Source organism: Ctenocephalides felis, unplaced genomic scaffold (assembly GCF_003426905.1).
Source record: "Ctenocephalides felis isolate EL2017-DRISC unplaced genomic scaffold, ASM342690v1 CF-g0.4_SCAFFOLD_01604, whole genome shotgun sequence".
Lineage (NCBI taxonomy): Eukaryota > Metazoa > Arthropoda > Insecta > Siphonaptera > Pulicidae > Ctenocephalides > Ctenocephalides felis.
In genome coordinates, this window is record NW_020537758.1 from 31,159,534 (window position 1) to 31,180,074 (window position 20,541).

At 29.8% G+C, this 20,541-nt stretch overlaps 1 protein-coding gene across 1 annotated transcript; it reads left to right on the forward strand.

The window, feature by feature from the left end:
* Nucleotides 1-2,136: 2,136 nt before the first annotated feature.
* Nucleotides 2,137-9,073, forward strand: LOC113372639 (inactive rhomboid protein 1). The gene is made up of 14 exons (XM_026612997.1): nt 2,137-2,283; nt 3,601-3,870; nt 4,553-4,834; nt 5,298-5,500; nt 5,613-5,954; nt 6,038-6,248; nt 6,322-6,528; nt 6,713-6,736; nt 6,882-6,970; nt 7,049-7,149; nt 7,333-7,496; nt 7,590-7,844; nt 8,155-8,458; nt 8,640-9,073. Exons 1-14 carry the CDS (start codon nt 2,200-2,202, stop codon nt 8,771-8,773), a joined length of 2,670 nt encoding a protein of 889 aa, XP_026468782.1. The 5' UTR covers nt 2,137-2,199; the 3' UTR covers nt 8,774-9,073.
* The last annotated feature ends 11,468 nt before the right edge of the window (nt 9,074-20,541 follow it).

Below are 20,541 nucleotides of genomic sequence, written 5' to 3' on the forward strand. Positions count from 1 at the left end.
GACAACGTATTTTTTGTAAAACAATCACTAAAAATCAAATTACAATGCTTACTACTGGAGGTTCATAGAAAGACTGTATTTCGATTATCGAAAAATCTTAGTATTTTTAAGTCAGCTTTTGTATTTTGATAAAAGTAAATATTTATATATCCTCATCTAATATTATGCCTTGGGTACAGCTGCTGCATATTGAGCATTTTCTGAGCAAGTATATGAGTGTCATTAGCAACCGGTTAATAACCGGATGCCGGGAAACCGGAACCGTCAAACCGGAAAGCTTTCAACTCTCCATTCAATTACTTTGCCGGACGGGGGCTGTTATGGCGCTAAAGCGTAATAACGCAACTGATGATATTAATATAATATGAATTATTACATGACAAAAAAGATCAAGAAAAAGGTACGGCCTTGATAATATTTTTAGGGGTAATATTATAGGGTATGTCGGTTGTGCCAACATTTATGTTATATTTTATCTTGCGTGAAATTTTTCTGGGTTTTATTTGAAAAAGTTAATAATTCTCAGAGCAAGATATTATGAAAAATATATATTATATCAAAACACTTACATTATTTTTATATTTTAATTTATTAACTTCCCGTAGGGTAAGTTACTGTAATGGGCCGAAAATCGAAATTGAAAATTTTTACATTTCTCGACGTTTTGAAAGTTTCTGAACATTTTGGCATACCTCAGAAAAAATGGATGTGTGTGTGTATGTATGTATGGATACAAATTTCCTGTCACGTTTTCGGGCGCACGGATCAACCGATTTGAATGATTCAAAAAACATTCGATTCCTATTGATAGGGAGAAGAGCTGATCAGTTTTTGGCAAAGGCAGGTCCAGCCGTTTCGGAGATACGGAGCAAAGAGTGCAGAAAATAGAAATCGAGTTTTTGAGAGAACGGAGTATCCGATTTGAATGATCTAATAAACATTCAATAAGTAATGATTGGGAGAAGTGTTTATTAGTTTTTGGCAAAGGCAGGCCCAGACATTTCGAAGATACGGAGCTAAATATGTAAAAAATAGCAGTTTTTAAGAGAACTAAGCGTCCGATTTAAATGATTAAAAAAACTTTCTGCTTGTCTTAACAAAATAATTGATTTTGAAAAAAAAAATTTTTTGTTTCAACTTTTTTTTTTTTTTAAAAAAAATTTGTATATCGAAAATAATTCAGATTTTATTTCTAATTCTGACTAAAGTTCTAATATACTTTGAACAAATAATTTCAACTTTGCAATTCAGTTTATATAATTCTTATAAATATTAGACAATGTTACAATATTAATAATAATCTATTTCAAAACATTCAGTATTCCTCGAACATTTCGTTACGGTACGGGAAGTTCCAGCAATTTGCCTTAAGGCACGATGCCATACACCGAACTAGTTTATGTTACAATATTATACTTATGATGTCATATGGCAGCTTCTTTATAATCCAATTATTCAAACAAAACCTCTTCCTTTCAAAACTTGTAATCCTTTCTGAGAAATTTTTATTTTACTTTCTACTTTCTTTCCCATTGTGGATATGTGACTCTCCCTTTTAGAACAGTCTTTAAGCTCTATTTCAAATAATTACGTAAATCCTAACAAAACTTTATATTTTCCCTCGATTTTCAGTGAAATTTTCTTTGCCATCTAGTGTTCGTACAAGTTTATCTATTAAGAACAGGACTAAGGACGTCTTTTTCGGGAAAGTTTCAACAGGGTTTTGCTTTTGAAAACTTTTTGCGAAGCTGAATAGTCGATTTTCTTATGAACTATCTCAGGTTGAAATTAATATGCATTCATGAAGTTTGTTTAGGAGCTGATGGCAATCCAGCTCATATAAGTAATGTGTGACATTAATTTACATTCAGGAAAATTTCTTATGCTTTTATATCTGCATATATTGAATATATTTAATTGACTATATTTTATAATAAAACGGGTATAGATGCAACCTATAATTGTGTGTACATAATAATATATGTATTTTAAGAATTGTATTAATTGAAGCCACTAGTGAAACAATTTTAATAAAAGAGTATATGTTTTCCTAGATTATAGTGTATTTTACATATATTTATTACTTACAGGAGACCTGCGCCGCCTCTACTCATCGCTGCTCCTTTACCTGCGCCCATAACACATACCCATACAAGTCACCAGCCCACGGTAGCAGTGTCAGCTCCATCTGCAGCAGCAATGACTCAGAAGCAGCAGCAAATAACGCAACACCCGCCGGAAACGCTGAGTGCGTCGAACATGCCTCCTGCGCAGAATATACAGGTGAATTTATAAGTTTGATTTTTTTACTTAAGTTATATTTTTGCTGTAATATGTTGAGTACAAAATTTATTAACTAATGTGAAATATAATTGTCATTTTTATCTATTATATAAGATCATTACATAAATTATATTACTTGATATCAAATATTTGAACAAAAATTTAAAAGGTTTTCAAAATATTTTTTCGATGATTTTATACCAATCACAAAAATCTATAAGTTTACTTATAGCAATCAGATATACATGATTTTCTATTATTTGAAATATGAAGTACAATTTTTAAATGTAGGTCATGTATCTTAAAATTTGTTTCATTTGAAGCGTGTATCGTTAAGTTTATCATTACTCAATTGACCTTCCTTGGAAGAAATGTCCGTGCCAAAACTGATATTGGCTAAAACTTTGATTTTGTGTTCCAGTTATTTAGCTTTTATGCTTTATCGCGATTATCTAAAGTAGAACCTAGATCATTTAAAACTCAAGAAAATTACACAATTATCTAATTCATGCAATGATACTAAATTAATTCTTCAAAACAGTCATTTGTGAATTCTGATATTGCAATAAATTGAAAGAATGTATGAATATAAAATATCATATGACATTTCTTGTATCAAATTTCTCGCGTGCATTGTATTAGGAACATGATTCTCTTCATCTAGTGGTATTATTTGATCTGTTTCCTGGAGTGAAACTATAAGTTATCAGACAATTTGCAAACGCTTTTTGTTTCAACTTCAGCAGTTCGAATAGTTGTAGTATGTACTTTATTTACGGTTTATTCCGAGCTATATATCTATCTTGCGACTTGGACTGCCAACCCCACTTTAGTTAATAGGACACTTGATAGATTACGAGAACTTATTTATTGTGTCATTATAAACTGTGAAATAGGATGACTTATTTTCTGTGACCCGTATTTTCACATTCTTGAGTATAGCAAAATAATATTCAATGTAATTATAAAGAGAAAATTAGCTGCTTCATCATTTTCACATCAAATTGTGTCAAAGATACATATTCTATTCGATTTAAAAAAAAATCCGAAATAGTAAACTATGTGAGAGATATTAAACTTTATTAAAAAAATTACGAGAAGTTACATATCACAATATGGGCTGAATCAGTTTCTATCACGAAAACCACGTGTATCGAATTAATTAATTACAGAAGTCTATCTACCATAAGGGTTGAATCAAAATACAAATTTTTTGAGATTTTCAACAATTAATCGTCTTGAAATTTTGTGCCCTGTATGATTGTTTCTTTACTTTTCTTTTTCTTATTTTCTTAACTAACTTCTGTTTTTCTTTAGCAACAACAACAACCAGTTCAGCCGTCTGTCCAACGATCGATGACGATGCCAGCGCGGCCGCAGCCGCAACAGCAAAGACGGGGTGTGCAATATGCGCTCAGTGAACGTTCGGCTGCAAGATCTGGTATTGGAACAGGCCCTTCGGGAGTGTCTGGTGCTAGTCAGGGAGTCGAAAGGAGTCTCAGCAGAAAAGAGCAAGTTAAACGCTATTTAAGACGGGAGACAGCTTCGTTCTTTGGCGTGGACGAAGCAACGGAAGAGCAGCAACAGGTTATAATTTAATTTTAAATCTTCATATGCCAGTCAATTTTTTTTTTTTTTTAATTTTATTTTCATTCTGCAATCTATAAAAATAATTATATTTAGCAGAGAATGCTGACAAGTGTTTACAATTGATTGTTTACAAATTAGTAGATACGCCCAGTGGTGTTTCTACTATAGTTAATATATAAAAAAGAAAAAACTAAAGACAAATAAAGAGAGAAAAAAAAATAAAAATAAACTATAATAAATCTCGAGGTATTTTCCTTTTGAGCCTGGTCGGCTGGCCTTCCTGGTATAAGTTGCATGCTAGTTGGTTTGGATGTGCGTCAATTCTATTCTTATAATTACAGGCAAACATTGATATATGTTCTTGAATTGTAGGTATACCCGTGTCTTTGTGGAGAATCCATGTTGGCGTGTAGTGAGAAGCGTTTAATATTTGCCGCAGGAATTTGTTTTGTGCTCGTTGTATTATGTTTAAATTGCTCTTTTTAGCAGTACCCCAAAGTTGTAATCCGTAGGTCCACACGGGTTTGATTACAGCCTTATATATAAGTAATTTATGCCAGTCAAAATCATGCATTATTTTGTAAATCATAAAATGATTTTTGTTTGTTGATTGTTGGTTATATGTAGAAGTTAATAAAGTTATATGTATGTTGGATATTAGATGTATTTATTTTTTTAGGCGCGTTGGCTTGATCGCCGCAAGCGTCTTGCATCTCGTCGCTATGGCCGACTGAAAGACGAATTCTCGGATACGGGTCTTGGTGATCGCGGTTTGAATGATGCTGCATGCGACACGGATGGAGGAGCAGGGACTGATGCAGGAGTTCGCGGACGACCTGATGTGCTGCCAGCACCTGGTGATGAACCGGATGGAGATCGAGTAGCAATGAGAAACAATGCAGTTAGACGAAAAGATTCGGTGGCCAGGCTTACGTTTAATGGGCTTAGCTACGTTGTGAATGTAAGCTAGATAAAAGTCATAGATTTTACGCATTTGATCAAATTTCGCTTGAATTATATTTTTTAATAGCTTATTCATAACTACTTTGCTAATTTCAAAAGTAAAATTAACTTTGTATATAACATTCAATTTCACCCCTATGAAGCCGTTTCAATTATGTTGTTCAAATATCCGCTACGTGTGAAAGTTAAATAATTTATTAGAACGGGCAATACATGACCCTCATCCAGACAATTCAAATAAAACTTAGTAGAGATGGCATAAATAAGTAGTATCACTTATTAGTAAATTAGTGATACTGCACAAGAAGTAAAATATGAAATGATTATATGTTTAATTTTATTTATATTATATGTGTGTAATGGATGCGTGTATTTATGTATTATATACGTCTTTGAATAATTATAATGTAAAAGTATTATAATCCTATCTATTATATATGTAACTAAGATTTTTCATTCAGACTCTTACGCGACATCGCCCTAGACCTCGATCGCAAGTCCGTCAGTGGTCAAGGAGTTTTCAGCCGGAGGAGGTTTCGCTTGCCTCTAGTGCTGATGGTGGCGGTGCCATGTCAGCCGGAGGCGGTGCTTCTATGTACGATGAACTATTCTTTGAACATCATGGTGTTAAAGATGCAACTGATAGTGGAACCAGACAAGCGAGGTGATGAAACTGATTTAAATTGAATTATATTTTTGACTTTTTTGTTCAATAATTTGTTCTTGTGTGTATTTAATTTCGAAGATGAATATTAATATATTATCTGTATTTTTAGACATGTGTCATACAGCGGAGATGTGGTACCAGCTGGAGTCGAGGATAGTATAGAGCACGCAAGTCATAGGCAACGTGGCGGCGGTGCTACGCCAAGTCCGGCGCCTTCATCCCCGCGACAACCACCCACAGAACGGGACAGAGACAGGGCTCAGCAAAGATTAGCTGATAGCTGGCGCAGAGGAGCAGGGGCATATCGTACTTCAGCAACTGATTATGGTCTTGCAGGAGGACCGGTTGCTGCAGGAGGCGCGAGCAGGATTAGTTCGGCCAGTCTGACTGGCGTGAGGGACAATTCTGATAGAAGACGGTATGGAGCCGGACTTCTTGGAAAAGTTTTTGGGTAAGTTTTTATCTATAAATAACAGTACATAATTTCTTATATAAAATTTGTCCAGAACCTTAAATTATCTTTAACATTTACAGACGTAAGGCGGTACGGCATTCAACGATAGAAAGACATCGTTCCGAATTAGATGATTTAGAAGATCATAGGCCTTTCTTCACTTACTGGGTGACCACAGTCCAAACATTAATTTTAATTATTTCACTAATATGCTACGGGTTGGGTCCATTTGGTTTTGACCTGGCAAATAGATCCGGACAAGTTCTCGTGCCAAGTCTAAGCTTGCAACAGGTAATTAATTAATTTATAATTTTTGAGTGCATAAAAATCTTTTGTACTAAAATTTTGGATGAATTCCTTATAGGTGGTTTATCAGGAACCTGCAAACTTTTGGTTGGGACCAAGAGCCGCGGATCTCATTCATTTAGGAGCTAAATTTGCACCTTGTATGCGCAGGGACACTAGAATATTGCAACGAATAGACGAAACGAGACAGCAGGAACGTGATACTGCCTGTTGTATAAGAAACGACGACAGCGGATGCGTCCAGAGCTCAAAAGATGATTGTTCGGTAAGAAATTATTACTAGTTTTTGCACTCAAAGATGTACTAAAAACTGTGAAATACTATGTAAATGTGTTGAATTTTTAAATGTATTAGATTCTTCAGAATTACGTTCAAATTAAAGCGTAAAAATAATATATATTTAAATGAATTTAAATATTTATGAGTCGTATTTTGTGTTAATGCTGCAGTTACGCGGAATGAGGCCAACTACAGTGAGTATAATTTATACAGAAATCTAATTGTTAATTGTGTAAATTATCATTAAATCTTATAACCAATAATTAATAATAAATACATACATTCATACATATTATTAATTTCTATTATTGAGTGCTAATATTAATTTGAATATTCTAGAAAATAATATCAACATGGAAAAAATGGTCAACTGGTGATTCTGGTCCCGGAGGTCGTATATCGGGATCGGTATGTGGACTGGATCCCAAGTAAGAATTATTTGTTATTAAAACCATTTCTAAAATATAATAATATGTTATATATAATATATTTATTGCCTATTATAGATTTTGTGATGCGCCTGCTTCTGTAGCTCCTTATGAATGGCCGGACGATATAACTCAATGGCCCATTTGTAGAAAAACAAATTCATTTCCACAACAACAACATCATAGAACAGGTCTCGGTGAGTTCAGGATGTTAGAATTGAACTTTTTTTGAGTTTCATTGTATCATTTTCTTTACGTACTCGTGACTAAGTAAAATGTAGTTTTTCTATTTATTTTAATCTATTTCAACCTATTTATCGTCTTAGGCAACACGCGATCTGCAAATGGTCTCCAACGAATCGGCGGTGGCACAAGAGATCGTTTGGCCCGAGCTGAACATATGGTTTGTGAAGTGATTGGTCATCCTTGTTGTGTTGGAATCCATGGTGCCTGCAGAATAACAACTAGGGAATACTGTGATTTTGTACGCGGGCATTTTCATGAAGAGGCGTCGCTTTGTTCACAGGTGTGATAAAGTTTCACATATATCATATATCAACAACTAATCATATATGAATAAAATTTTATTGATTAAGTCTTAAACTGACAACTGTTTCAGGTTGCCTGCTTGGACGATGTATGTGGCATGATATCATTTTACACGCCCGGCGCTCCCGACCAGTTTTACAGGCTGTGGACGTCGTTGTTTTTGCATGCTGGCATTTTACATCTTTTAGTAACATGGGCTATTCAGCATTTATTAATGAGGGATCTAGAAAAATTATGTGGCTCTTTAAGGATAGCGATAATCTACATCGGTTCAGGAGTAGCTGGAAACTTGGCGTCGGCCATTTTCGTACCATACAGGGCAGAGGTATATTAATTATATAATTTGATAAGGTTCAAGGTTTCTTTTATAAATCATCGTGATCGTGAGTAATTTTCTTATGGTTCTTACGTTCGGAAACACGTGACAGCAAATCATTAGTTAAATATGCTCTACTTGACTATAAAATAATAGGCAAGAGATAATGTATATAATTTATGATAAAATACTGAGAATACATAATGTGTCTATTTATATAATTCAGAGAATTCATGTCTCTTAGTAATAAATTCTGATCGCTTATGAAATTTTAAGTATTTTTTTAAACAAAACAATGTTTATTTTGATATTTTTTTAGGTTGGCCCGGCTGGTTCTCAATTTGGCCTTTTGGCCTGCCTAATCGTTGAGGTCTTAAACGCGTGGCCGATGCTTCGCCGTCCAGGTGTGGCACTAGCTAAGCTTTTAGGTGTTACCGGGGCATTGTTTACTGTGGGATTATTGCCATGGATTGACAACTACGCACACTTGTTTGGTTTTATGTTCGGATTTTTGCTTTCTTACGCCCTTATGCCGTTTGTCAGCTTGGGTCGAAATTACGATAGGCGTAAGAAGATCGCTTTGATATGGACGTGCCTAGTTGCCGCTGGAACTCTATTTGCAGGTAAATAATTAATTAAGAATGATAAAATTGTGTTCATTCATTTTCTTTGATTAAGATGTTACAAAGTACTTGAATAAAGTACTCTAATACTTGTTTAACTATAGTCAATAATTTAATTTAATTTAAACATTTCTTTTGGGCAAATGTTATTGCTCATATTAAAATGTTTTTGTTGACTTAGTTCTGGTGGTACTTTTCTACGTGATTCCTGTGCACGATTGCGAAATATGTGGCTATTTCAACTGTCTACCACTCACGAAGGACATGTGTGCATCCCAGAACATTAATTTCATGAGGGACGAACCAGTGGTATGACGAACGGCTGCATCAATGCCGGCAAGAAAATTTAGATACGTCGAATTGGATTCTGAAAAAATGTGTAATTGCACAGTGGCTAAAGATAATTCTTCCATGAAGAAGATTGATAAAAAATCAAAAGTGAGTAATTTTGGATATAATTCTGTGGTGGTTGAAGTTAGCGCTCTTCTTGTGCGTTATATTAAATATTCCAATGGCAAATTAAATAACTTAAAAAGTAAGATTAAAACCTATCTTAAAAACCTATTGGAATGCGCCCATACTAATATTGGCTTGGTTCAGATAAGTAAGTATAGGAAACGGAGATTAAAGAATGATTCAGTTTTTGATTCATCTAAAGAAATTTTACTAAATTACGACAAATCAAATTTTACTCATAAAAGTATAAACATTCACTTTAAATCTAAATATGATTTATATGAAATATCAAATATTTTTGATGACCGTCTATGGAATAGAGTTTTATACTGTTCATCCTTGATTTTTGTTGCCAATAGTGCTCTTGGCATATAAATAATCATGAGTTGATACATTTTTCGATTTTCAGATTTTTTGAATCTGATTATGTATAGTTGTGATATTTTTATGGAAGCAAGTATTACTTGCAATCTTTTATATATGAAGATAATATTGTATACGTAGAGATTTACATAAATAATACGTACACAATTTTTTTTCATAATTTGTGCCGTTACTTAAATATATTATATAATATTTGTTGATATAATTTATTCCTATAAACGTTTATAATTATAGTTTTTTAGCGTCTAACTTAAATAACTCAGGAATAAAATTATTTTGAGCGACTGCCAAATATTTTTTGTGTGTGTAAATTACTAAGATTTATAATCTCCGTTTCGTCTCGACTGATGTCATAAAAATTAAAACAAAGTGTCAAAAATATTTCAAGTGCACGCCAGTTCAAATAATAAACGTGATTTAGAAGACAAGGAATAAATACATCATAGTTTTAAATATTTCGTATAGTCAAAAAAGTGTCACTTCAGTGTGTTCAGGACTCTTGGAGAGTAAATTAAATATATGTAGTTATATAAATGGAACTTTACTCAAAAATGCGTATTAACTATTACTAAATAATTAAGGATAAATATGAAATTTAAAGTAATCAGTGTACCATTGACAAAAATCGATCTGTCGTCATTCACGAAAGTAAATTTTGACGGCGGACGATTTTATTTTTCTTAAATACCATCGATATGTATAAACAGAAATTATTATGTATGTAACTAGTATTATTCTAAAATCAAAATGTTGGGAAGAGGTAATTTTTTGTGTGTTAGAGTTATGAAGTGTGTTCGTAATACAAATTGGACTTTAATCGCGGCAAATAGGGAGGGGCCAAAATAAAAATTGAATTATTTGTATTCAACGTCTGTTCTAAAACTCTGTAAAGTTTTGATTGATGTAATAATGTATAATCCTTGTTTCCGCGTAACCTATTACTTCCATTATTGTAGAAGAACTACAGCAGGCATTTCTAATGTCTTCGGCATATGTAAGATATGAAAAAACGAACTGAAATTTAGTAATACATTTCTGAAACCGATCGTAGGTTTTTCTACACGATCTTACTAAAAGTATCGTGAAAAGTACCGATGAATACTGGCATTATACTTGAAATGACTCTATACTAATTTAACATTAGATATGTGATTGTTGTATTTCTTCCAACAAAAAGTTAAGAACACAAATCCAAATATGTTCGTCGAGACCTCTTAAAAGTGCTAAAATACTAAATAAAAAAGCATTTTTATAATTTTATGTGATATCGCAAAGTCGTTTTAAAAACTTTTTTAGTTCATTAGCATTTTTAATTACGTGTACATCAAGTATTGATTTTATTTCTTGTTTGAATTTATCCCAAAGAACAATAATTTTTTGAATTTTTTTCGTGTAGATTTTGATTTACCTCTTCACTGTATTCACTGCAGCAAGAAGATATATTTTGAAGATTATTGTTTTTTAATTATAAAAATATTTAAGTCAGAAGAGATTATAAGTTAATATCAACTTTTTAATCATTATCATTTCAACTAGCTTATAAAACTATTTAAATTTCTATTATAAGTGGCATATACTTATCACGCATTTCTTAATTAGAAAATATTACTTGAAGTGTCTAAATATATGCGAGTCTAATGTTTGTGATAAACTTAACTAAAGAAATCAAGTCTATGTTAAAATTAATATATTATCTTCAATTTATTAATAACATTTATTTGTTTTAATATATTTTGGTTTTTCAAAAAATGATGTTTTCATCATTCCGAGAAATGTTTTGATCGCGAGAATCTAAAGTTATTTTTTCATGTATCGCAAAAATGTTGCTCGGATTTACGATGAGATTATCATTTTTAGACAAATCTAAAGAACTCATATTTAAAAAGTATTAATCAATATTATATGTTTATATATCAGAAAGGCATCTCAGAACCATTTACCATCTACCATATTATTAATATCATCAGTATATTGTGTAAATAAAGTATAAATATTATATATTAATAAGTGATATGAAAGGTGAGATATTCTTAATCCTACGTATATAAGTGTAAAACGTAATATTAAAAGAGCAAGAAAAATGATATTAAAGGTTTAAAAAGATGTTATCGTAAACGAAATCTTTAAAAAATTAGTCATGATAAAAATGCACCACTTTTTATCTCAAATCAAGGAAAAATTCTTCTAAAGTATTTTGCATCTATGGCAATATCAGTCGGCATTCTTGTTTTATTATGTCTTCTAGAATAAAAATATAATATCGAAAATTCGTGAACATCAGTATTATTTTTCGTAACTTGTATAGTATTATTATAAAAAAATAAATTGGATAATGATAAATTATTTGAAGATTGAGAATTTTTAACATTATACTAAAGATATTTTTAAAATTTTATCACTAAACTTCCTGCAAGATTGTCGATGATATTCGGATGCAAAATTATCACATGTATAGCATCGCCTAGATATTTCGTATTTAAAATATAACAAGAGAAAACTTACTTTGTGTTTTGGAAACGAGTATATATATTTGTGTATATTACTTGTACGTATATCATTGTTTAAACTACTGACGAAGTGCGGATTTACAATACAATATGCTAATTTATTTCAAGAAATATTGCATGTTTCAAGTATTTTCCCGTAACGTTATATCTTTTATTTTGAAAAGTGAGCTTATAAACAAGAATAATTGCACAGGCGTCTTTAACGTTTTTTCATCTTTTGTAGAAAAGCTATAGTTCTACATAACATCTATAAGAATTTTCTTCCTGTTTTTTATCTCCAGTTATTCTTTTTTTATAAAAATTTGTTTGTTGTAAAGTTTTATTAAATTAAATTTGATATGCCGAGTAAAAAGTTTAGAGATATTTTAAATAAATTTTAAAATAAATGACCCCAGGACAAAACTCTTCCCTCGAGTAAACGACTGTAAGATATCAATTTTAATACCCGCGTAAAAGAATAAATCTTTTTTATTAAAATTGTCTAGAGTTCAAATTTGATGAAATACTCGAATTATATTATACTTAAAAAAAAAGTACAATATTTATCAGCTCGCAGTTTAATGTATTCGTAATCATAATTCGCGACTTTGTGTTATGATGACATTATACATATGTTAATCGATTAAATCATGCATTTTAACTAAACAGACGAACTGTATTCATTTATCATAATTAATATATCAATAATTTAATTATCGTTTTGCATCAATGTCACACCCGTTTTTAAGTTTGTGGGAATCCGCCGTAAATTGTTATTGTCATCAGTTTGAGGTTATTTACTAATTTTTATGTAAACTTCACTTGTATTGTAAATCAGTTCTTTGGACTTATTATAAAAATCAATGTGTGTGGGATAATAAACGACCGTGAGCCCTTGAATGAAAAAATGTGTTAATTAAAAAAAATGTAGAAGCGGTAACATTTTTTTCCTTGATTTTTTTCGAATTTTTCGAAAAGTGTTATGCAAGACCAAGCCTTACGATTATATTTAACAAAAGATAAAAATGAAAATACTATATTTAATGATATTAATACTTAATACATTCAACCTTTAAAGATTCAAACTAATCAAACACTTTGGAAAGTCTTTCGACAGGTCGTTTTGTATGAACTGTTTTGCCAATTATATGTACAAAGGAAAAAGATAATGAATTTATCTAGTCTTTATATTAATTTCTGACTATAGAAATCAAGTACAAGCAGTTCAGAGGAATTTTGCAAAGAATTATGATATTCAATAATTTTCAAAATATTTTTATTTAATATTCTTAAGCATTATGAAGTTTTTCGGAATAACGTAGTTTATTATAGTAAGTTCAGCAAAATAGTTCTTATTTTAAAATATTCTGTTCTAACCAGAATTCAATCAATCATTTTATTACCCATAATTAATTCTTAAAAATTCCTACGATATGCACGAACTCTTTGAATTTATTTCAAACAAATATATTTAACTTTAACATGTTTTTACTATTGACTACAGTTGATATTAATTTTTTGTTAAAATGTTACCATGTTACATATACCAATTATTTTTTACCTAATGTTATTTATTTATATTAACTTACCTTTTATCAAAAAGGCCTAAAGTCGTATTTTACATATAAATAAATATGTTTTGTTAGTTTAAAATTAAATTGTAACTTGCCTATAATGATTTAATGAAAATATAGATATAGTTTAAATTTCCATTCCTAATTTTTTCTACTTTTGCTGTAGCGAAAGAATAATATTATGGTTATATTAATTAATCAAATTATTCAATGTTAAAGTATTTTTTTTCAAATTGTTATAAGCAAAGACAATTTAAATTGCAATGCCAGAATGAACAATTGAAATGCGAAGGTTATTGAAAGTAAGGAAGCATGAAAATCGAATTGTATAAAATAAAACACAAAAAACATTATAAACTTACTATTACGTATGTGCGACTGTGTATATTATATTATATTGTATTATTATTATTGATAATTATTATTAATAAAACAAAACATACACTGATTATACATGAAACCTGCTGGATGTTTAAGCGGGCACAAATGATAACGTTGTTTAATATTTAATTAGTTTACTTTTAATTTGTTTTATTTTTCAGCGGAACATATATAGAAGAAAAATATGTACATGGTATTTCATAATATTGCTATGGTTCATTGTACAGATCTGTGTTTTGCAGCCTGATACCAAGCTATAGTCATTACCGTTTTCAACAGCGCATTTAACTACACCTACGTTTATAATTTTGGTGTCAGGAGAATCAGAATGACTTAAAACGTCGAGAAAACACAAAATTAGCAAATCGGATTATTTGGTGAAAACAACATTCTTACGATTAGTCCTTTTAGATTGCCTTTTTGTTCGAAAATCATATTTTTTTTGCAAAATATGTTAGAACAAAGAAATATATAATATTATGAAGTACAGCTTAGAAAAGAAAACTTTTTCTAACAGTAAAACTATGCAGGAATGTAGAGAAAAGATTGATGCATTCAACTTTGAATGAAGGAAATGTTTTATTATGACTGAATTATTTCAAGTAGGAAGGACAAAAGTATCAAATGTGATGTTATTGCTAAAAGTAAATATTTAACAGCTTTTTCGATATATGCAAGTATATTACTGAAAAGAACCTGGAAAACTAAGAATTGGATCTCTTGCGATGTCTAACTAAATCCCGGAAGAGTTAACATGAGGATGTCCTCGTTGCTATCTGGTAAGAAAGATATTATATATATATATATATATATATATATATATATATATATATATATATATATGTTCCATGGGCATTATTTTTATCGCACACTAACTACGTATCAATATTGTAAATTACATACTTTTATTATATATTTTATTACAATGATAAGTGAACTCATAAAATTGGAAACAAAATTGTATTTACGTGTTTTTGAAGTAACTTCAAAGCGTATTTAGCGAAAATCGAAAATATTATCGTAGAGATTATAAGATTAAATTCACATAACAAAACTCATGATTCTTTCAATGAATTATACATATTTATACAATTACTATTGAAACTATGACTTTGCCTCCTAGGTCGCAATAAATTTAACGAGTAATTTACTTTGACTCTTCTGGGTAAATAATGTCTTGTTATATCATACAATTGCATGTTTTATTGCTAATATGCACGAAATTATCCATATCCAACAAACTTATCTTGAAGATAAACTAAGAATTCATCAGAATTAATTGTCATTGTTTTTATTGGAGAAATTTTTGGAAGATAAATAACCTGGTTAGACTACATATGATTATTAAACTGCATTTATGCGGATTTAATTTCGTAGAATTAAATTGTTCGGTAAATTATATTTGCATTCATAATACGAATAAAATGAAATCAATATATATATATATATATATATATATATATATATATCTTAATAAAATTCAATAAAAAATAATATTGAAATGCAAATGCAAATACATTTCTTCTCTATATTGTTCTTTTTCATAAAAAAAATTAATACGTCTCTTCAAATTTTCAGTCCATCACTTCATTTGAATCCAAATCAAATATCCCCAAATCAAATAATTTGTTATAAAATTGGGAAATATTTTCCTAGATCATGGTTTAATAAAATCATAAAAATTGATGCCTTTGAACTTATATTAGTACACATTTTTAGACTGTTAACAGACTATAAGTCAAAAATATGAGTATATAATTATATTCAAGAAAATGAATCAACGTCGAACAAATATCTATGTATATATATGTATATATGTGGTCTGCACATTTATTTTTTATTTTATTTATTTATTTATTAGTATGTGAATGTGTCTGTGTATTGTTCATGTGGAAATGAATATTTTCCAACAAATATTGTAAAAATAGGTCATAGGAAATACAAACGCCAAGAACATCGCGATAACTTGTAATTAACCGAATTCACGCACGCACGCAATAATTTTGCATTTATGCATGTATAATTTTCAACTAATTCAATTTTTTTTTATTTTATTATGTTGAAATCAATTTACTGATTTTAATGAAAGGAAAGAAAGAACATAGAAATAATAATTTGTGAAATAAGTTAGAAATACATGCTTAAAAAAATATTTTACTGTCAACTTGTAAAACTGAACTGAACAGAATTACCTGTGGATGGATACCTATTAATATATATGTTCTTCTTCATAAAACTTACTTATTAAAACGAATTTTCTGAATATGATTCCAGAGATCAAAATAGAGTAGTTTTCTTGAAATAAGATACATCTTTGAATTATCGATTAGTTTGGTAGATGCATCTATTGATTCATTATCCAAATTTGGCATTAATCCAACAGTGTTAAATATTTATCTATGAAGCATACACACTTATTACCAACACGCCACATCGATCATTCTTAAAAAATTTCCTGCGTATTTGCCAAAATATTGACATTTATATACAATAGTTATATTTTAGTAATTCAACACAGGTGTACCGATGCATAAGATATGGGTAAACCGTATGGTGAGATTCTTGAGATCGTGAGTTTCCAATTTGCAACTTGTCAATAGATTTGTCAAAATACTGAGGTGATAACAGATTTAATACATTTTCGTTTTAAATGCAAACATTAAAATCACTCAAAATATACAAACATTGGCCGCTACTTGAATGCCGCGCAAAATCATTGGTATATGAAATTTAAAATTAAGTATTTTGAATTAGGCGACGATTTGAATTTGCATTCCTTCCTATACGCGAAAAATGACAGGCGCCAGCAATAACACACTGTTTATTTATTAAATTATGTTTTGATAATTGATAAATTTAGGTACGATGAAAAGTCAAGGTTCTGAACTTAATCATAAATAAATAATTATTTTGATCAACGTTTAAATTTATATATAAATAGCTAATAGTATTTCTATAAATGTTTACGATGAATATTTGCAGATGAACAATTTATTATGCATTTGTATGAATATCCAATATAAGCATACCAAAAAATGTTCAATATAAAAACAAATTAAAAAAATATGAGTTTTATTCTGAAAATATTTTTAAAAGTAAAACTAGTTGTTGGTTGGTAAAGATTAGCTGGGCCATTTCTTATATAGAGTAATTATTTGCTGATTTTTTTAACCGTTTTTGTAAAACTTTTTGTGATAATAGAGTTCTATTATAGGCCTATGAAAAGTGGTCTAATCATAGAATTTCATCAAAGTCTGCAATAATAGGTCGTGTCAAAATTTAAAAATGCTATAATCACAATTTCAAAAAATTTAAAATTTGAATTATTATTGATTTAGACTTATTGATTTAGATATTCCGAAAATTTTGCAACTTGCTTTAAGACAAAAAGCTACTTACACCTATTTTTAATAACACCAATACCTGAAATGGGCTGTTTTCACTTGGAAACATATTTCTGAGCCATAATTTTCAGCAAAAATAGATATCACTACTGTATAATAAAACAGGGTATCGGACATTTAAAACTTAAACTTTAACTTACAAATACTATTTAAGTAATAATTACCACAAATGGCAATTAAATAGTAACATTTCAAAATATTGCTCGAGAAAACTCATTTAATATTATTATTTAATGGCAAAGGTACTATATCCGATTACTGCACTGATGATTTGATCTCTCTCGCTCTTTTCCCTATTTTTTTTTCCCTTTCCCATTTCCCTATCAATAGGAATCGAATGTTTTGAACCATTCAAATCGGTTATCCGTGGCCCTAAACGTGACTGGAAATTTGTATCCATACATACATCACACACACACACACACACATACAACATCATTTTTTGAGGTATGCCAAAACGTTCAAAAACCTTCAAAACGTCGAGAAATGTTAAAATTTTCAATTCCGATTTCCGGCCCATTACAATAACTTACCCTACGGGAAGTTAAAAAGTTCCAGGAATGATTGTGTAATTTGTTATATTGCTAGAAATCTAATCTTCTTAACGCAAAAACTTAGAGGAAATTACTAATAAATCTGAATTTAACATTGTAACATTTTATGTGTTTTGAATTTAATTATTTTTATTATCCACAGTGAATATATTGGTAATGAGTACCAAGAAGCAAGTTAGCAGTTTTACTCGGAACTTTGAAGCTGCGGGCATAATAATGAAAATATTCAAAATACACGTTGCAGGTGATTTCTAGATATGTTCGGAATAAACTGGTATATGTTTAATGCACGGCTATAAAATTTGTCATTATTTATAGCGATACTAATATAGCAGATCTATATATATATATATATATATATATATATATATTTAATATTTATATATATATATATATATATATATATATATATAATATGTACGAGGTGTGTTCAAAAAGTACCCGGAATTACTAATAATTAAATTTCGCGGGTCTGGAGTGTCTGATTGTCAAAATTTTTTTTTTATTGTGTTGGTATACATGCCCCTAAAGTATGATGAAATTTTCAGATATATTCACTGTTTACTTTGTCTGTGGTAGTCGCTAAAGGTTCGACGTGTTTTTCTGAGCTCGGCGATTTTTACAATGGAAGAATTGAAAAGTCAAAGAATTTGTATTAAATTTTGCGTAAAAAATGAAATAAAGTGTTGCAAAGTGCAAAAATTCACCAGATATGGCTCCGTGTGACTTTTTCCTATTCCCAAAGTTGAAGAGACCCATGAAAGGACGGCGGTTTTCCTCGATTGAAGAAAATCGCTGAGAGTGCTCAAGGACATATCAAAAAGTGAATATCAAGGGTGCTTCGAAAATTGGAAAAAACGCTGGCATAAGTGTATTATATCTGGGGGGGACTACTTTGAAAGGGACCACATTAATGTAGACGAATAAATAAATATTTTTTTGAAAAAACGAAAATTCCGGGTACTTTTTGAACAGACCTCGTATATATATATATATATATATATATATATATATATATTACAATTCATGTTGAACTAATTATAAGTGTATGTACGCCTTTAGGGCACGGAGCAAAAACTTTCCGATTATGTGTGGTTAATTAATAACAATTGGAATTTAGCGACTTGAAATTTTAACGATTTTTTATAGTTAACCATTTTCGTATGCCTATGTTATAGGATGTTCGTTAATATTATGAACTCTATTATCATTCAAAATTTTATCAAAATCGTCAAAAACTGTTATTTTCAATTCGGCAGATCTTTCCACAAATCAGAGTGATTTACAACACGAATTTTTAAATTGGTACCTGATTTCTGGCTAAAATACGAACAAAATTTTGCACTTAACTACTATTTATAAGAAAGGGCTAGGTCAATTCATGCGAGTCTTTATCGAGCTTTATCTAATGGTATTTAAAAGTTTAGAATCGGTACAGCTGTTTTTGAGAAAACGTGGACAAAAGATTGAATTTTGCCTGACATACATACACATACTTTTTCCAATTTTATGCCAAATGATTCAGAATGACTTGAAATATCGAGAAAATATATAATAAGCACAACGTATTATCGAGGGGAATTAAACTTTTCCTTCGGGTACTTAATCATATATGATTTTATTGCAGAGCTTGCATAGGTACTCAAAATTATTATGCTCTGTTTCAGATTTAGTGACGAATCATCAGAGCAATACTACATCAGTCACTACAGCATTTTATAATAATAATTGTTTTTTCAAGTTGTGCTATTTTACATGTCTATATCTATTTAATTCAATTTACAACCACAAGTAGACCTTGCTAGTTTAGAAGCATAGTTTTCCATTTTAATTGTATAACTCGCAATTATTGTTTATCTTTACAATTTGTCTCATTCCGTAATTTGCAGCTTTATTTGGTTACCTTATCTCATATATTTATTTTCGTCATATACTTATAAGTTATTAATATAAAGGAGCGGTAATTTTAAATTTTCATTGAAATTTGGCAGCTTATGCATCAATAAACAAGTATGAGCTTATGTTAATTTTGTGTCTTATTTGTTACTTTTACGTCATTTTATTTTCTCCAAAACTTTTAAACAATTTTATCCATATTCATGCATATAGTTTTTAATTATTGTGTCTTATTTGTTACTTTTACGTCATTTTATTTTCTCCAAAACTTTTAAACAATTTTATCCATATTCATGCATATAGTTTTTGAAAATTTTGTACAAAATTGTGGATTTTTTATAATATAAATATTATAGCAATTTGCCCTTCTCGTAGATATAATATAAAAGCATGGCAAGATTCGAAACTTTGAAAAAAAAAATTGGTTCAAGATTAACATAGGACCTCAATTTTTTTTAAATTGACTGAAATTAAATTTATCGTTCGTATATATTTTGCATTTAAACCATTCAATTAATAAGAATATTTTATTTGGAGAACCTCTACAAAATTTTGAAATAACGTTTTTAAACAAGAAAATCTAATCAAAGACATAACATAGGTATATAGCAGTTTGCAATAGAAAATGAAATGGATTCTCTAAAATTTTATTAGGATCATTTATAAGTATGTAAATAATAGTGTAACCGAATATTCTAAGATCTTTGTTAGGATATCCATGGCAGAATTATAGAAAAAATCCTAATGATTTATTTAGCAAATTCTAATAAGTAAACAATCCAATCTACCAAATTAATAGTTTTATTTTTTTAATTTGTGAGCAATTGATTTAATGCAAGTAGATTTTGAAGTAAATAAAAAATCTCGAAAATTCTTAGAAAAACCTGTCGGTTTATTATCGGTTGATGAAGAGACCTTGAAGTAATTTAGTTTTCTTTTTCTCAAATC